The sequence below is a fragment of the Ovis aries genome, chromosome 1, assembly GCF_016772045.2.
Source record: "Ovis aries strain OAR_USU_Benz2616 breed Rambouillet chromosome 1, ARS-UI_Ramb_v3.0, whole genome shotgun sequence".
In the NCBI taxonomy this organism is placed as follows: Eukaryota; Metazoa; Chordata; class Mammalia; order Artiodactyla; family Bovidae; genus Ovis; species Ovis aries.
In genome coordinates, this window is record NC_056054.1 from 239,814,070 (window position 1) to 239,833,042 (window position 18,973).

The 18,973-nt window shown below is 36.5% G+C and overlaps 1 protein-coding gene across 2 annotated transcripts in view; it reads left to right on the forward strand.

The window, feature by feature from the left end:
- Positions 1–446: 446 nt before the first annotated feature.
- HLTF (helicase like transcription factor) overlaps positions 447–18,973 on the forward strand; it is a 59,736-nt gene continuing 41,209 nt past the window's right edge. For both annotated transcript variants that reach the window (XM_012101702.5, XM_012101705.5), the window contains exons 1-7: positions 447–674; positions 1,808–2,015; positions 10,990–11,156; positions 13,979–14,112; positions 14,641–14,738; positions 16,499–16,573; positions 16,737–16,928. In XM_012101702.5, the coding sequence (XP_011957092.1) occupies positions 655–674; positions 1,808–2,015; positions 10,990–11,156; positions 13,979–14,112; positions 14,641–14,738; positions 16,499–16,573; positions 16,737–16,928 (894 nt within the window). In that variant the 5' untranslated portion in view covers positions 447–654. The remainder of the gene's footprint in view (positions 675–1,807; positions 2,016–10,989; positions 11,157–13,978; positions 14,113–14,640; positions 14,739–16,498; positions 16,574–16,736; positions 16,929–18,973) is intronic.

Here is an 18,973-nt window from a genome sequence, read left to right on the forward strand (position 1 = left end):
TGAATTGCAGCACACCAGGCCTCTCTGGCCTTCACCAACTCTCGGAGTTCACTCAAACTCACGTCCATCGAGTCAGTGATGCCATTAGATGAAGAGAAAATTAGGATGACGATGAGGTAAGGCCTGAAAAATGGGGCCGAGGCTTACGGCTTGAGGAAAACAGCGGAAAGGGGAGTTGTTGCCCTCTGTTTGAGGTGGGTAATCAGAGGAACCGCGGATGCTTTGAACACCACAGTCGTGCTAATCGGGCCGCGTGGCTTTCCCGCGCCCTGTTTTGGGGGCGGGGAAGAACCCGGATGGAACCACCCCTGCAGCTGGGACCACCCCCCAGTCTTTGAATCGCTGCGCGGGGCGGAGTTACCCTCCCTCCTTTGCTTTGATTGGTTTGCCTCCGTAGGTCCCTCCTTGGGATTGGACTTTCCGGATGCCAGTCACAAAGCGTCGCTAGTCACTCAAATTGTTGCTGGAAGCAGACGGTACTGTAGACGTCTGACTAGATTTCGGGGCGTTTTACTCTCGTGGAGTGGGCTGTCGCTCCGGCGCTCGGAACTTGTCGCCGGCTTTTCGGCCGCGAGGCCTTGAAGGAGGCTTATTTAGGCGGCTTGAGAACGATCCTGGGCGTCCGAGTGTTCCGCTCGTCACGCACTCAGCGCCATGTCCTGGATGTTCAAGAGGTGAAGGGGGCGGAGGGGGGGTGGGGCGCCGGCGGTAACCGTCTAGAAGAGTCCTGAAATGAACCTGACCTTCCCAGCGTTTCCTTCTCCTTCGGGGTGCGAGCTGTGCAGCTGCTGTTCGTCCTGCTGGCGGCTCATATAGCCGCGGGAGAAATAAATGCAGAGGGGAGGATCCTCGGGCGAGTCTCCTGCTAGAGCCTTGGGGAAATGTTTGTCAAGGGATTTGGGGAACCTGGGGCTCTAAGCTCACTCCTTACCCGGTGTCTCAAACTGTACTTTATTCCACGAAACACCTATCAGATACCCACTGTGCGCTGGGCATTGTGCTAGGCAGAAAGGGCTGGGTAAGACAGCTTCTCCCCAAGCACCTCGCAGTTGATGTGTATGCACAGACGTGCAAATATCTATCTGCAGAGGAGCGAAAAGCGGTGTGCGCGACGTTCGAGGAAAAGGCAGGGGAAATAGCTTCTATCCGGTCCAGAAAAGTGGAAGCTTTCTGGAAGGCCCCAGCCAACTGCGTGTTACTTTTCATTGTCCGATTCGGTTTACATATTCGTTCCGGAAACAGTTTTCCATCTAGGGGTTGAGGTTACCCTTTAACCAACGGGAGTGGGAGGCTTGGGGTAAGCTTCCCATGATGGCACGGTTTAGATTCCTGAATAAAAGAAGGGTTCTCTTCGAAGGGAATAATTCGAGTAATGGAGGCTGAATGTATTATTTGTAAAGCTGTAAGTGGCCTCGTAAAAAATGGTTCTATATTTTCGAGTTTCTTCTAGCTCAATATTGAAATTTTGGTGTAAAATTAATTACAGACATCACACTATTTTTCAGTTTAAGTAAGCGATTGTGACTAAGCAAGGTTTATGAACCCTTATTGGTGTTTTCACTTTGAATACCTGTGGGTAGAGGACGCATTATTGAACAGGTAAGGTTTCTAGTAACCTCCCCCAGTCACTCCAATCCTTGCTTTAGCCAGAGGAAGGAGATTCATCTCTATACAGCACTTCCCATATTAGATTTATTTTGTTGAAATAAAGTGTGAGAAAGCAATTGGCCTTTAAATATGGTATGGTCTTTGAGGACTGTTTGGTTAAATATTGTATTTTTGTGCCTTTTTTTTTTTTTTTAAATAGAGATCCTGTTTGGAAGTACTTGCAGACTGTCCAGTATGGAGTCCATGGAAATTTTCCACGTCTCTCATATCCAACTTTCTTTCCTCGTTTTGAATTTCAAGATATTATTCCTCCAGATGACTTCCTAACAAGTGATGAAGAGTTAGATTCAGTTTTATTTGGAACTTTGAGAGGCCATGTCGTTGGACTACGCTATTACACAGGAGTAGTGAGTATAGCATTAGATATTAAGTTGATGTGATGTGATGTTATTAACCTAGAAAATAAGAATTAGGTGATATGTGCAGTAGATATTTAAATAATTGAAATATATCTGGGCAAGAGATGACAAATAGTTAATTATTAATGTTCTCTTACTTTTATATCAAGGTTACAGTATACAAAGCACTGTTTCCTGTGTAGGCTCATTTGATCACTACACTGTCTCTGTGGTAGATGGAACACCTATTATCCCATTTCAGGAACTGAAGAACTAAAGCTCAGGGAGGTTAAACGCTTTGCCCGAAAAGCACAGATACTGTTTGCAAAGTGACTTCTAAGTCAGTTAATTGCTTTCACTTCTCCTGTCCCTGAGCCCATTTCTATGCTTTTTTTTTAAGTTAGGAAGATGCTAGATAAGGGACTTGTCTTTTTTAGGTCCTTTTCTTTCTTCCTCTGTTCTCTTTTTGTGTCTCTATTCTCTGCTTTGTGTGTGTGTGTGAGTGTGTGAGAGAGAACAGAGACAAAGACAGAAAAAGCAGTTGTCTTTGTTATGGTTGCCTAGTATGCCTCTGTGTTATCTGGATGGTATATCTCTAGTTTTTTTAATTTTGAAAAATTTCAGACATGCATAAAAGTAGAATAATACAGTAAACATCCATATATCCATGATCCAGATTCAGTAGTTAACAATTTTTTTGCACATTTGCTTCATCACTTTTTTCCTTTGGTACTAAAAATTCCAACTGTATCACTTTACACATTTAAGTGTGTGTGTATCTCTAAAAAATGTCAGACATTTTCTTACATCATTGTTGTACTTAGCAAAATTAATAATAATTCCCTTTTATATCCTAGAGCTAGTATATGACCAGTTTTCTTAATTGGTTAAAATGTCTTTTATAATTAATTTTTTTTGAATTAGGATCAAAACAAGTTAATAATAGTATCTTTGGTTATTATGTAAATCACCTCCCTACTCTTTGTTTTATGTCGTTGATTTATTGCATAAGCTGCTTATATTGTTCTGTGGAAATTTGATTTACCAGTTCTTTCGTTCTCCCATATTTTTCTTATGTTGAAGCTTCTCAAATCATTTTTTGGTTGTGTAAAGTATATTTTGCGGGAGATTCCTTGGGGAAGAATTCCATTTGTCTAGTGTTTTGTCCTCTCATATTTTCTTTATAATATTAGAGCTTCTCAGATCATTTTGTGGTTGTCTGAAATGTGTTGAAGTGTGTTGTCTAGGAGATTCCTTAAGAAGCAACAGTATTTCCTGAGATTTTGTATATTTGTAATTGTGATACACTTCAAGGACAGTTTGGTTGAATATAAAATCCTTGACTTATTTTCTCTCCATGATATCTTTAAAAAAAAATTTATTTATTTTTGCCTGTGAAGGGTCTTTGTTGCTGCATGGACTTTTCTCTAGTTGCAGAGAGTGGGGGCAACACTTTAGTTGTGATGTGCAAGTTTCTCATTGTGGTGGCTTCTCTTGTTGTAGAGCATGTGCCTTAGGATGCATGGGCTTCAATTGCTGGGGCAGGTGGGCTCAGTAGTTTTGGTTCCTGGGCTCTAGCACACAGGCTTAGCGGTTGTGGCGAATGGGCTTAGCTGCTGCATGGCATGTGGGATCCTCCTGGTGATATCAAGGATCAAACTTGTGTCTCTTGCATTGGAGGTGGACTCTTCACTACTGAGCCACCAGGGAAGCCCATGATATCTTGATGTTGTATAAGATATTGTTGGTGAAATGCCAATATAATCTCTCTCCTATATAAGTGAATTAGAAGTCCCGTAATTTTCATTAGGGAATGTCTTAGTGTTGATTGTTCTATAACTTTGTTTTCTTCCATTTCAGAAAACTTTAATTATAGGTGGTTTTTTTTTTTTTTTTGGCTGCCCTGGATCTTCGTTGCTGTGCATGGACTTTATGTAGTTGTGCTACCTGAGCTTCTCATTGCGGTGTCTTCTCTTGTTTTGGAGCACAGTCTCTAGAGGGCAGTCTCAGTAGTTGTGGCATATAGGTTTGCTGCTGCTGCTGCGTCGCTTCACTCGTTGTCTGACTCTGTGCGACCCCATAGTCGGCAGCCCACCAGGCTCCCCTGTCCCTGGGATTCTCCAGGAAAGAAGGCATACAGGCTTAGTTGCCCCTCAATGAGTGGAAGCTTCCCAGACCAGAAATCAAACTTGTGTTCCCTGTATTGGCAGATTCTTAACCACTGGACCGCTAGGGAAGTCCTAATTATAGTTTTAAATGGGTTTTGTTTCAAAGCTTGGTTTTTTCTTCAGAGTACTCCATTCTGCTCTTTCTGTATTAGATCTTCTGTGCATATACATATGCCAATTACTTCCTCTGAGATCATTTTTATCATGTTTTTTCACTTTTCTCTTTTCATCATTTATTTCCCTTACCGTGTTTTGTTTTTTTTTTTTTTGACTACACTGTGTGACAGGCAGAATCTTAGTTCCCCAACCAGGCTTTGAACTTGTGCTCCTTCAGTGGAAGCACAGAGTCATAACCATTGGACTACCAGGGAAGTCCTTATTCTTTAGTTCTGAAGTAGTTTTTCTTTTCTGTTTTTTTTCCTGAAGTCTATCAGTTCTCAGTTCATGTATCCCATCTGTTCTCCAGCTCTCATACTCATTTCAGGACTTTCCTATTATAGATTTGTGAAATTCTTCTAAGCTAAATATTGTTTTTAAATTATTTTAAATTTAAACAACCATTAAATCATGGTTGTTTTTTATTATAGAACAATCAGTATTTGTTGATCTTAGAATAATTTCTGTGACACTGGTAAGCTATTAAAAATGTGATGGGCTGATCTGGGCTGACTAAAATTTATTATTGCTTAATTTTTTAATTTTATAAAGTGTGTATTATTTTATAAGTACTACACATTTATTATTTTTAAATGGCTAAAAGAAAAAGTAGTAAGTCTCCCTCAGTCCAGAACCACAACTTACTTTGTTATGTCTTCCACACTTTACTTTGAGAGCACATGCATATGAATTGCAATCTTATTATATATTAACAAAAATGAGGATCGTATTATATATGTTATCACCTTTTTAATTTAATTTAATTTTTTTATTATCACCTTTTTTAAAGTAAAATATTAGGAATAATGTCTTTTCAATACAAATATTTATTGTACCTTTTATTTTCTTGATGGACATTTTGGAGTTGATCACTGATAAAAATATTGAAATAAAAATTGAGGTACTTATCTTTGTATACTTTTTATTTATTATTTTCAACTTTTTTATGCTTTATTGAGATGTGATTTATATATATATATTTAAATGCAAACATTGTAAATACATGATTCTGAGTTTTAACAAATATATATATACCTAATAATCATTACCCCATCAACATATAGATCATTTCCATTACCCCTGAAAGTTCCCTTGTATTCTGTTGTAGTCATTCATCCCTGCCTTTGCACTAAGAACCATCAGTCTGATTTCTATAACTGTAAATAGTTTAGCCTGTTGTAGAACTTCATATAAATTGTTTTATTTTTTGTTTTTTTGATGTTCCCTGAGTCATGTGGGTCTTAGTTCCATGCCCGGGGATCAAACCTGTGACCCCTGCAGTGGAAGCATGGGGTCCTAACCACTAGACTGCCAGGGAATTCTCAAGAGCTTCATATGTATTGAATCATACAATATGTACTTTTTAAGTCTGGTTTCATTCAAACTCAGCATAATTAAGATACTTCTTGAGTCAGTTTTTGCAATTTATATTTTTATCGAAAAGCGTCCATTTATATTTTCAAATTTATTGCCACAAAATTTGCATAATAGTTATTTATACTTTAAAATATTTTGACTATGTTTATGGTTGTATTCCTGTTTTCATTGTTTGTGTTATGTATTTGTGTCTATTCTTGTTTTTTATTGAGTAGCCTCAATAGAGATTTATCTGTTTCATCTTTTCATGTAATCTTTCTTGAATTTTTTTTTTAATGATTATCATCTTTCTTTGTTCATTGATTTATATATTCTGTTATCCTATTTTCCTGAGGTTCATTTTATTTTAGTTTTGGATTCTTCATTTGAATGCTTAATTTTAATCTTAATAATAAAAGCTTTTAATCTTTTAAATGTTCTTCAAAGTACCACGTTGGCTGTATCTCCTAGGTTTTGTTATTTAATATTGGCATTATACATTTTTAACTTTTTTAAAATGTTTTTCATTTGCTTATGTTTATATTTTTTATTTCTTGACCCTTCAAAGCCTTTATAATAAAGTAGATTATTTCTTGTCTAAAAATACTGTTATAATTAGTCCTGATTCCTTTTGTTGTCTTAATCTTGTTTTAATATATCCTTTTTTGTCTTGTGCTTGGATCATATTTTCTTTGTTTTTATAGTCTCCACATTTTGCCCTACTTTTTGGTTATTTATTTCCTGTAATTTGCGTTAATATGGTTTAAAGAAGATCATGCTTTAAGAGTGGCATGGGGAAGGTGGGCTGATAGAAAACAGAATTATGCCTCACAGAATATCTTGAAGGAGTAATATTTGTCTGATAATCTGGTTAGTCAGACTGTAGTCTCTTAAGTCAGTAGACAGATACTGGGAGATTTAAGCAGCTTTCCTGCATATTTTTCAGGCAATTTAAAAAATTGAGGTAATTCACATACCATAAAATTTATCATTTTTAAGTGTACAATTCAGTGGTTTTTAGATATTCACAAGGTTGTACAATGATTCCCACTGTCTGATTCCAGAATATTTTCATCATTCCAAAAAACCTTATACTATTACTTTTATAGTATACTATTACTATTATAAGTAATCACCCTTATTTCTCTCTTCTCTTACTTAGCCCATGGCATCCATTAATTTATGTTCTGTTTCTGTGGATTTACTTACTTTAGACATTTCATATAAAAAGAATCATACAATACATAACCCTTGGGTCTGGCCTCCATTACTGTCTTCTTTTGTGTTAAATATATAATAGTTCCCTTCTTGTTTCTTTTGTTCTATATTTTGAGTTGTTTTCTACTGCTAAGAAACTACTACTAACTACTAATGCCTATGGGAATTGCAGTTATCTTAATTCATAAGTTTGGATTTGTGCCAAGTTACTTTTAATTGTTTATAAAAACTTTGCTTTAAAATAGTTCCATTGTCTTCTTCCCCACTCTTCTGTGCTGTTATCATACGAATTAAATCTTTATATACATTATAAATTCATCAATACAGGTTTAAAATGATTGTTATATGTCATTTTAAATTAGTGAGGAGAAAAAAGTTACAACCAGAAATTTCACACTGTCTTTTACATTTACCTGTATTTACATTTACCTTTGCTTGTACTTTTAATTTCTTCATATATTCACAAATGTTACTGTCTAGTGGCTTTGATTTCAGCCTGAAGGTCTTAATATTTCTTGTGGAGCAGTCGGCAAGTGATAGATTCTCTCAGTTTTTGTCTGGGAAGTCTTAATTTCTTCTTCATTTTTGAAGGATAATTTTGCCAGATAAAGAATTCTTGGTTGAATTTTTTCCTTTTAGCACTTTGAGAAGTTATCCCACTGTATTCTGGGCTCCATGGTTTCTGGTGAGAAATCGGTTGTTAATCTTCTTGAGGAGCCCCTGTATGTGATGAGGTGCTTCTTTCTGTTGTTTTCAGTGTTCTTTCCACAGTTTGATTATGATGTGTCTGGGTTTGAAGTCTAAGTGTTTTTTACTTGGAATTTGTTCAGTTTCTTGAATATGTAGATTAATGTTTTTCTCATCAAATTTGGGAAGTTTTGGGCTTTGACTTTTTCACATGTATTCTCTACCGTTTTTTCTTCCCTCCTTCTGAGACTCTGTGTGTGTTGGTATGCTGCTATTGTCCCATAGGATCTGTTCATATTTCTTCATTCTTTTTTTTTTTTCTGTTCCTCTGACTTTTCCTCAGACATAGTCTCAGTTGACCTATCATCAGCTTCATTGATTCTTTCTTCTGCCTGCTCATATCTGCTGTTTGGTCCTCTCTAGTGAATTTTAAACTTTAGGTAACTATGTACTTTTTTGACTCCAGATTTCTGTATGTTAAGACATAGTTCTCATGCTTTTCTTGAGTTCTTTAGAAATGGTTTGCTTTAGGTCTTTGAACATATTTAAATTAAAACTTTAAGTTTTTTCTAGTTATCTGTGCTCCCTGAGGGATAGGTAATTGATAGCATTTTTCCTATGTGTGGATATACTTTCTCATTTCTTTGCATGTCTCATGTTTTTTTTGTTGTTGAAAATTAGACACTTTGCATAATGTGACGACTCTAAATCATCCTGCAGTCCCATTCCTGGGCATATATCTGAGGAAAACTATAATTTGAAAAGATTTGTGCAGCCTAATGTTCATCGCAGCAGTATTTTCAATAGCCAGGACATGGAAGCAACCTAAATGTCAATCAGCAGATGGATGGATAAAGAAAATATAGTATATCTGTACAATGAAATATTATGCAGCCATAAGAAAGAATGAAATAATGCCATTTGCAGCAACATGGATGGACCTAAAGATTATCATACTAAGTGAAGTAAACCTGACAGAGATAGACAAGTGTTATATGACATCACTTATACATGGAATCTAAAAAAAAGATAAAAATGAACTTATTTACGAAACAGAAATAGGTCCAAAGACATAGTTACCAAAAGGGAAGTGGGGGAGAGATAAATTAGGAGTTTGGGATTAAATGTACACACTACTGTAGAACCAATAAGCATCTACCATATAGCACAGGGACCTGCACACGATATTTTGTAATGACTTTTAAGTGAAAAGAATATGAAAAATAATACAGATTTTATACATATAAATATGTGTGTATGTATATATATACATATATATATGTATAACTAAATCACTGTTGTACACGTGAAACTAGCACAGCAGTGTAAATCAACTATACTTCAATTAAAAGAATAATCTACGTGAGATAAAGAATGTGAACAACAACAACAAAATAATGTGGAAACTCTCAAAATCATATTGTTCCTTCTCCCCATAATTACTGGTTGTTATTGATTTTAGTAATTATTGTTTGTTTAGTAACTTTTCTAAATTAACCTTGTAAAAGTTTTTGCTGTCTATGGCGACTGATAGCTGTATTTCGTTAGCTTCAGTTCAGTTCAGTTCAATCGCTCAGTTGTGTCCGACTCTTTGCGACCCCATGAATTGCAGCACGCCAGGCCTCCCTGTCCATCACCAACTCCTGGAGTTCACTCAGACTCACGTCCATCGAGTCAGTGATGCCGTCCAGTCATCTCATCCTCTGTCATCCCCTTCTCCTCCTGCCCCCCAATCCCTCCCAGCATCAGAGTCTTTTCCAGTGAGTCAACTCTTCTCATGAGGTGGCCAAACTAGTGGTCAGCTAATGATTGAACTGGAACCAGTAAATTTCCCAGTCTTTACTGAGAGGACCTGTGTGCATTTGGGGCACTCCTTCAACACTCAGACTGACAGTCGACAACTGTGACTTAGCCTTTATCTTCTGCCTGTTCAGATCTTCAAGTTTAGCCAGAGGTAAGAGTTTAGGGCCTCTCAGGTCTTTGTTGAACATGTGCACAATGCTGGGCATGCAAATAGCCATGTGCTTGCTTTTGCCCTTCTAGATTCCCAGGAATATGCTGGAGCTTTTCAAGGCCCCTATGGATATCTTATTTTCCGCTTTTTCCTTTTAAACTCTTTGGTTATTGTTTTGTTTGCCTCAGCTATTGGTCATTGCTTGTAAATTTTTAAAAAAATATTTTTATTTATTTACTTGGCTGTACTAGTTTTTAGTTGTGGCATGTTGGATGTAGTTCCCTAACGAGGGATTGAACTTGGGCCCCTGTGTTGGGAATGTGGAGTCTCGACCACTGGACCACCAGGGAGGTCCCTGTAAAATTGTGTTTTATAAACACCCACTGAAGGGAGAAGGTTTTATGTACTGGGTTAGTTCAGAGGTCAAGCAGAAACAGCTTTGTAAGTGGGAGTCTTCTAGGGAACCACCATACCAGTCAAATGACAATTCTATAGAAATGAATCTTTGGAAGATTCTGCTTCAGTATGCTTACTCTGGTAACTACCAGGCTGTACTGAAAATTCCAGCAGGTTGTTCTATTTCAAAAGGCTATCATGAACTGAGAGCTGGAGATGAGACTAGGGCATTGATACTCAGCTGTTTTCTTGAATTAAGACTCCCCAGGTTTCTGTGACACTTAGGTTAGTTTCCAGAGTTCTGAAAAAGTTGCTTCAGTTTTTGCCGGATTTTTTATTGCTTTTATGGAAGAGACAATTTTTGGAAATCTTTACTGTTTCATTTTCAATTAGAAAATTGGCAGTTTTTAATTAAGTGGAATCAGATAATGGCAGGAGTTGAAGGCTGGATGTGTTTTCTTGATCCACTTCCATTCTGACTTAAAATTAATACCTTTTTCCCCTTTCAGATTCTGGAGAACTTAGGCTTAGGAACCAGCCTGCCTGGATTCAAATTCTAAGCTCTGCTACTTATTAACTTTATGACCTTGGACAAGTTACTTAACTTTCCTGTGCTTTAGTGTCTTCATCTGCAAAATGGAGATAATGATAAGACCTACCAGTAGGGTTGTGACAGTTTTGAAAGTCAGTCTGTATAAGGTACTTAGAACAATGTTTGGTATGTAATAAGCATTCAGGAGATTATCTGTTTTTGAAGTTATGTTGGGAATTTTATATAATGTGTATCTGTTAGTTTTGATTATACCTTTTATATATCAAGGATTTTTTTAACTTTCCAATTAATGTAAATTAGGAAAATACTGCAAAAGAATTATTTTAAAATATATTCTGTAATATTTCTGTAGAAATATGAGTCTAAGAAAATGTACATTTCTTATGTGTGGTGTTATTCAGCAAGCATTAAAAAAATGAATGGAAATCCCAGATAAAGTACAGTGAAATCTATCATATATTTATTATTTATAACATATCTGTTTATTTTTATTAGGTTAATAATAATGAAATGGTTGCATTACAACGAGAGCCGAATAACCCCTATGATAAGAATGCAATTAAAGTAAACAATGTGAATGGAAATCAGGTTGGTCATATAAAGAAAGATCTTGCAGCTGCCTTGGCCTATATCATGGACAACAAATTGGCACAAATTGAAGGGTAATGCACTTCTGGAGTTTAGTTTCAATAATTGTGAATTGTGGTGATCTTGAATTTAAGGATATGTATAGTTGCTCTGACAACTTCTGTGACTATACCTTTAGTATATGTTCAGTAAATGTTTTAATTTTATCATCTGCCTGCACTACCCTAACCATCAGATAGCTATTCCCTCACTTTCCTGGTAAATTATTACCATGGAGAAAAAGAGACTTTGGTTCAAATATTAAAAAGTCCATACAATCTTTTAGGAAAAAAAGCCTTTTTGTTGTTGTTCAGTCACTCAGTCATGTCTGACTCTTTGCGACCCCATGGACTGCAGCACGCCAGCCTTCCCTGTCCTTTACCACCTCCCAGTGCTTGCTCAAACTCATGTCCATTGAGTCGGTGATGCCATCCAACCATCTCATCCTCTGTTGTTCCCTTTTCCTCCTGGCTTCTATCTTTCCCAGCATCGGGATCTTTTCCAATGAGTGGGCTCTTCGCATCAGTTGGCCAAAGTATTGGAGCTTCAGCTTTGGCATGAGTTCATCCAGTGTGAATATTCAGGGTTGATTTTCTTTACGATTGACTGGTTTGATCTTCTTGCTCTCCAAGGGACTCTATAGTATCTTCTCCAACACCACAGTGCAAAAGCATCAGTTCTTCAGCACTCAGCCTTCTTTTTGGTCCAACTTTCACATCTATATGTGACTATTGGAAAAACCCATAGCTTTAACTAGATGGACCTTTGTCCACCATGATTTTAGTTTTTTGAATGTTGAGTTTTAAGCTAGCTTTTTCACTCTCTTTCACTTTCATCAAGAGGCTCTTTTGTTTCTCTTTGCTTTCTGCCATAAGGATGGTATCATCTGCATGTGTAAGGTTATTCATAGTTCTCCTAGCAGTCTTGATTCCAGCTTGTGCTTCATCCAGCCTGGCATTTTGCATGATGTACTCTGCATATAAGTTAAATAAGCAGGGTGACAATATACAGCCTTGACGTACTCCTTTCCCAGTTTGGAACCAGTCGGTGGTTTCATGTCCGATTCTGAGTGTTGGTTCTTGACCTTGTGTACATATTTCTTAGGAGGCAGGTAAGGTGGTCTGGTATTCCCATCTCTTAAAGAATTTTCCAGTTTGTTGTGATCCACACAGGCTTTAGCATAGTCAATGAAGCAAATGTTTTTCTAGAATTCTCTTGCTTTTTCTATGATCCAGTGGATGTTGGCAATTTGATCTCTGGTTCCTCTGCCTTTTCTAAATCGAGCTTGTACATCCAGAAGTTTTCGGTTCACGTACTATTGAAGCTTAGCTTGGAGCATTTTGAGCATGACCTTGCTAGTGTGTGAAATGAGTTTAATTGTGCAGTAGTTTGAACATTATTTGGCATTGCCTATTTTTGGGATTGGAATGAAAACTGACCTTTTCCAGTCCTGTGGCCACTGCTGAGTTTTCCAAATTTGCTGGCATATTGAGTGCAGCACTTTCACAGCATCATCTTTTAGTCTTTGAAATAGCTCAGCTGGAATTCTATCATTTCTACTGGCTTGGTTCGTAGTGATGCTTCCTAAGGCCCACCTGACTGGCCACAATGTCTTGCTCTAGGTGAGTGATCGCACCATCGTGGTTGTCTGGGTTTATCTTCTTTGTTATCTTTGGTGGTTATCTTCTTTGTATAGTTCTTTTGTGTATTCTTGCCACCTCTTCTTAATATCTTCTGCTTCTGTTAGGTCCATACCAATTCTGTTCTTTATTGTGCCCATCTTTGCATGAAATGTTCCCTTGGTATCTCTAATTTTTTTGAGGAGAAAAAAAGGCCTTTTAGTGTATTGATTTTAGAAGTTTGGGAATGTTTGTTTAAATCTGGTTGTAAGCTGATAGTCTGTGATCAGTTCCAGATGAGTTTGATTTTGCCTGCAGTGTTTAAATTTTTTCGGTTATTTCCAGTATTAAAATATGTGGATGTTCTGCATTTTATGCATATTATTTTTTCCCTAATTATAAAACATTATTTACAAAGTTTTCTCTTGATAAATGGAAGATCTGGTAATACAGGATACTGATTTCCACTTGACATCATTTGACTGGAGCTAGGTAGCAGCTGTTGCATTAATTAGGCATATCCCTTCTTAGTTTTACCACCTGTTCCTTTTTTAAAACTCAGTCTCCTTGGTTGTGTTTTGTATGCGTTTATGTTTGTGATCTAAATTTTAGTGTAGATTGTTTAGAATATTTAAAGGTGAGTTTGGAAGATAAATACTTAGCAGTGTCTTCTCACTTATTTACTTGTTTTCTCCTTTTTCAGTTCATTTCCTTTCTCAGGCTTTTCAGATGTTGAGAGTAAACTTTCAATAAATCCTGAATCAGAAATAATTCTTTGAAATCATTCCCCATTTTCTCAGATTGGGTTGCTACACTCAGTGGTTCTGTTAGTGAAAGCTCTACCTTCTCAAGTAAACTTACTATTTTACTTATCTTACAACCTTGGTAATAGGTTATCTTATGTATTTAAACACTTCTATCTCAGTTTCTTCTGGCATTCTGATCCTAAAAACTGCCCTTACCTTCTCATTATTGGTCCTCCTCCATGTTCTTTTTCTTGCTAGTCTGCCCAGTTAGATACTTTTTGTTGTTGTTCAGTTGCTCATTCATGTCCGACTCTTTGCAACCCCATGGACTGTAGTACTCTAGGCTTCTCGGTCCTCCACAATCTCTTTCTGTTTTACTTCCAAGTAAAATTTGCACGTGACAGATATTTAACATGATTCTTAATGGGACTTAAAATTAAATGTAAAAAATAACTCTATTAACTTCTCATTTTTTTCCGTTAATTATAATAGGGTAGTTCCTTTTGGTGCAAACAATACTTTTACCATGCCTCTGCAAATGACATTTTGGGGAAAAGAAGAAAATAGAAAAGCAGTTTTAGATGAGTTAAAGAAACGTGGATTTAAGTTGGGACCTGCACCAAAATGTAAGTTTAGGGTTTAATATACTATTATTTTGACACTGTAAGATGCCAGAATTATAAAACATTTATTCTCTTAAGTAATAGTTTTGAGTTTGGTTGACTAATTAGTACTGAAGCCTCCAAGTTCTTTTTTAGGACTATTTTTAAGGAGATCCCTGAATTTTTTTTCTTTGTTTTGAAGTAACAATAGATTCATAGGAGGTTGCACACACACACAGAAAAATGTACAGCGAGGGCCCTCCCCAGATTTCCCCCAGTGATAATACCTGGAAATCCCTGATTTTAAACATTCTTTTTAATAAGTAATAGATAAAAAGAATTTCCTAATAGAGAATGAAAAAGTATTACCTGTGTTTCCAAAGTTCAAATCATGTGAAATTCTTTTAATGTATTTTTTGAATGACCTTGGAAATTTACCTTTAAAATGTTTAAAACATATATTAAGGAAAGTTTTAATTTAGCTTATTAGACAAGCTTTAAAAACAATTTACTAAAAGATAATTTTGTATTCTTTCAATTTGTAAATTATAGCTTTAGGGTTCAGTTTGGAAAGTGGTTGGGGCACTGGAAGAGCTGGACCAAGCTACAGTATGCCAGTTCATGCTGCAGTACAGATGACAACAGAACAGGTGTGCTTTTTTAAAATTTTGTAACCTGATAGTGAATTTTAAATGTTGAAGATTGATGTTTAAAAATGAGATAAGTATGCATGTGCTAGTGTTAGTGATTTTATATTGTTATGAAGTGTAGAATCAATAAAATATATTGTAAATATTTATGTATAAAGAAAGCAGTGATAAGGAATATATCTATATATGTATATTCAGGCATACATTGAGACATACATTGCTATATATACCTGAAATATTTTATTGTGTTTTGATGTTTTGTATTATTTGAAAATTTTTAAGTGTTTATAATTTTTAAAAAATTGAAGCTTGAAACTTATTCCTTCAGTAAGATTCAAATTCAGTACTAAAGAAAACTAGTTCCAAATCTTTGGTCTTAGTCTTTTTCTTACTTCTATCTACTTTGTGATCCAGGATACTATTACATTAGGTTATGTGAAGTATGTGAAGTGGCTCAGTCATGTCTGACTCTTTGTGACCCCATGGACCGTAGCCCACCAAGCTCCTCCATCCATGGAATTTTCTAGGCAAGAGTACTGGAGTGGGTTGCCATTTCCTTCTCCAGGGGATCTTCCTAACCCAGGGATTGAACCTGGATCTCCCACATTGCAGGCAGATGCTTTACCGTCTGAGCCACCAGGGAATTACGTTGGGTTAGTTTGGGGGAAAATGGATATAAAATAGTGAAATCAATCTTCCAATTACACAATTACATTAAAAAACATTAAAACTTTTTTTTTGGTCTCTACTCATCAGTGTTGAAGAAGGGGATGGCACCCCACTCCAGTACTCTTGTGTGGAAAATCCCATGGACGGAGGAGCCTGGTAGGCTGCAGTCCATGGGGTCGTGAAGAGTCAGACACGACTAAGCGACTTCCCTTTCACTTTTCCTTTTCATGCATTGGAGAAGGAAATGGCAACCCACTCCAGTGTTCTTGCCTGGAGAATCCCAGGGACACAGGAGCCTGGTGGGCTGCCGTCTGTGGGGTCATACAGAGTAGAACATGACTGAAGTGACTTAGCAGCAGCAGCAGCAGCAGCAGCAGTGTTAGCCTTTTTATATTCTAAGGTAGTTAGTGTGTTTTCTCTGTTCATTATTAGAAGGGCATGAGCCTGTGTCTGGTGGGTAAACCCCAGATTACCTTTCTTCACTTTCTTCACTTGGCATGGTTTCTTCTGGACTGATGTTCTGTATTTATTTGGTAATTTACAAATATAATTATAACACATATGTTACTATAAAATTGGACAAGATCAGTTTAAAGAACCAACTAAATTAGCATTAAGATTCAAATTATTGTAATATTTTGTTGCATATAGCAAGTTTCTGATTATAGTATTAATCAGTGTAATGTCATTTACTTGAAAAAGTCAAATATACCTGATAGGATCTGCTAAAATGGTTTGAATACAGCTAGTAGAATCATAGAATTTCAGTGGCAGAAGGAACCTTAGATACACTGTAAATCTAGTTCATTCTGTTTGTTTTGCAGTAATAAGATACAGGGCCATATAAATTAAATGTCTTGCCCAAAGTTATATAAAGGTTTGTTTGTGACAGAGCTGTGACTGAAACCCAGGACTTCAAACTACATCCTATATTTTTTCAACTGTAACAGAGCAGTGTAGTATCTCAAAGAATTAATATATTTTATGTACCTTTTGGTATGCAACTCTTTGAGTTAAATGACTTAAGTCTCTGAATTAAGTGCAATTATTAATTGGTTTGTTTCACTGTTTCTTGTTGCTCTTTATGGTAGCTTAAGACTGAGTTTGACAAATTGTTTGAAGATTTAAAAGAAGATGATAAAACTCAGGAAATGGAACCAGCTGAGGTACTGAGCCAGTATTTTCTATCTAAAACTATTCGAAATTTTAAAATGTAGTGTTACTATATACATTTTTTTTTGATCAGAAGATCAACTGTTTTCCAGATTCTTTGTGGGGTTTATTATGAGAAAGGACTTATTGTATTTCTGTTTATGACATTTCTTACAGGCTATTGAAACACCATTGCTTCCACATCAAAAACAAGCTCTAGCTTGGATGGTTTCACGGGAAAACAGTGAAGAACTTCCACCATTCTGGGAACAGCGAAGTGACTTATACTATAACACAATAACAAATTTTTCTGAAAAGGACCGACCAGAAAATGTTCATGGAGGAATTTTAGCTGATGATATGGGTTTGGTAATTATATTTTTAATTAAGTTCATAACATTTTATTTTTTAACTAAGTTTTTTTTTTAACTTTATTTATTTGACTTCATTGGGTCTTTATTGCTGCACACAGGCTTTCTCTTGTGGCAAGCAAGGGCCACTCTCCAGTTGAAGTGAGCAGGCTTCTCATTGCAGTGGCTTCTCTTGTAGTGGAGCACAGGCTCCAGAGCTCACAGGCTTCAGTAATTGTGGCACACAGGCTAAGTAGTTGCAGCTTGTGGACTTCAGAGCACAGACTCAGTAGTTATGAAGAACAGGGTTAGCTGCCCTGTCGCATGTGCTCTCTTTCTAGTCCAGGCATTGAACCTGTGTCCCCTTCATTTCCAGGCAGGCTCTTCTCCTTTGGGCACCAGGGAAGTTCAGTAACTTAAGATTTATATGAAGTAATCTTAAAGTAGATAGAGATGGGAATATATTGGTGCCGGTATTGGAATAGATATCACTATTAGTGTAGAATGTAGTTTTTCCTATGGTTTTCACTTAAAATAATGCCAAATTTTTCTTCTTTTTCTTTCTTTTGGCTTGTTTGCCCAAGGTACAATTAAAATAATTGGCAGTAATGATATAAACATGTTTCTCAATTTCTTTTGAAATTTAAGATTGCTTATCTTTTATAGGTTTTATTAAAGGAAAAATATGATTTGTTACATTAGCATTTTTTATACTTTTTGGTTTTGATAATAAAATGAATTTTTCATTTTAACTCATTACTTGCTAACAGAACTAGCATATTTTTCAGTGAAAAGTGCACTCCAAAATGAAAACAGTTTTGATGAGAAAACTGGCATTGTTTTACATTTTTGCAAGTCTCTTTAATGTGTAGCTTAATACTTGATAGCTGATTTGTTATACCTGTTTTTTCATTCATTCTGTTGTTTTCATTGAGATATACAGAGAAGATTAGTCCTCACACAGATATGTATTTGAAAGAGGTGTACTTTAGCAGTTTTTTTTGATAACTAGATATTCTTTGCTAGAAGATCAAAATTAAGTAAGTGTTAGTTTATTAAAGGGTCTCCCTGATAGCTCAGTTGGTGAAGAATCCGCTTGCCTTGCAGGAGACTCCAGTTCGATTCTTGGGTCGAGAAGATCCACTGGAGAAGGGATAGGCTACCCACTCCTGTGTTACAGCTTGCGGGCTTCTGTCTAGTAGTGGTAGTTGTGGCATGGGCTCCAGAACATGTGGGCTCTGTAGTTGTGGGGCATGGGCCTAGATCCCCCTGAGCATTTGGGATCTTAGTTCCTTAGCCAGGGCTCTAATCCACATCCACTGCATTGGAAAGTGGATTCTTAACTGCCAGACCACCAGTGAAATCCCTATTAAAGGTTAATAGTTATAATCTGGAACTTTTCTTTTTAGCTGTGCCATGTGGCATGCAGGATCTTAGTTCCCCAACCAGGGATTGAACCTGTGCTCTCTACACTGGGAGTGCAGAGTCTCAACCCCTAGACTGCCAGGGAAATTCCGATAATGTAAAAATTAAGTATCATGTCAGTGAACTTTTTGTACTCTGTTCTGTTAAAATTCATTGGTGTAGCTGCACATTGCATGGATATTTTATCCATGCATGATTTTGTAGCATTAGGTATTGCTCATTTGGAATAAATTGGTTCACTGAGTTACACAGATCTGCCAAATGTTGATGCATTTCATTATATAATATAAAAAATTTTACATTCATTGGTATTACTTCTGATCTTACTAAGAAAGACATTTACATTTGGGAAGCTTCTGTGCTTATGGTGTTGATACAAGTTTTCTAATATAAATTTTGCTTAAAAGCTCAAATTTTATCATTAACCACAAACATTGTCAGTTTTTTCCTTTGGAATTGATGGGCTCACTTTGTTCATAGGCTCACTTTATTCATTTTTCAAGAAAATGTCTGCTGCTCAATCATAAATAACTAGCTGTCAGTCATTCTTTCAAGTTAAAATGGTGATACTTGAAAATGATAATGTGTGGTAGTTAGTTGAGCTGCAGTTCAGTCTCAAGTGATTTTTCTCTAGATAAT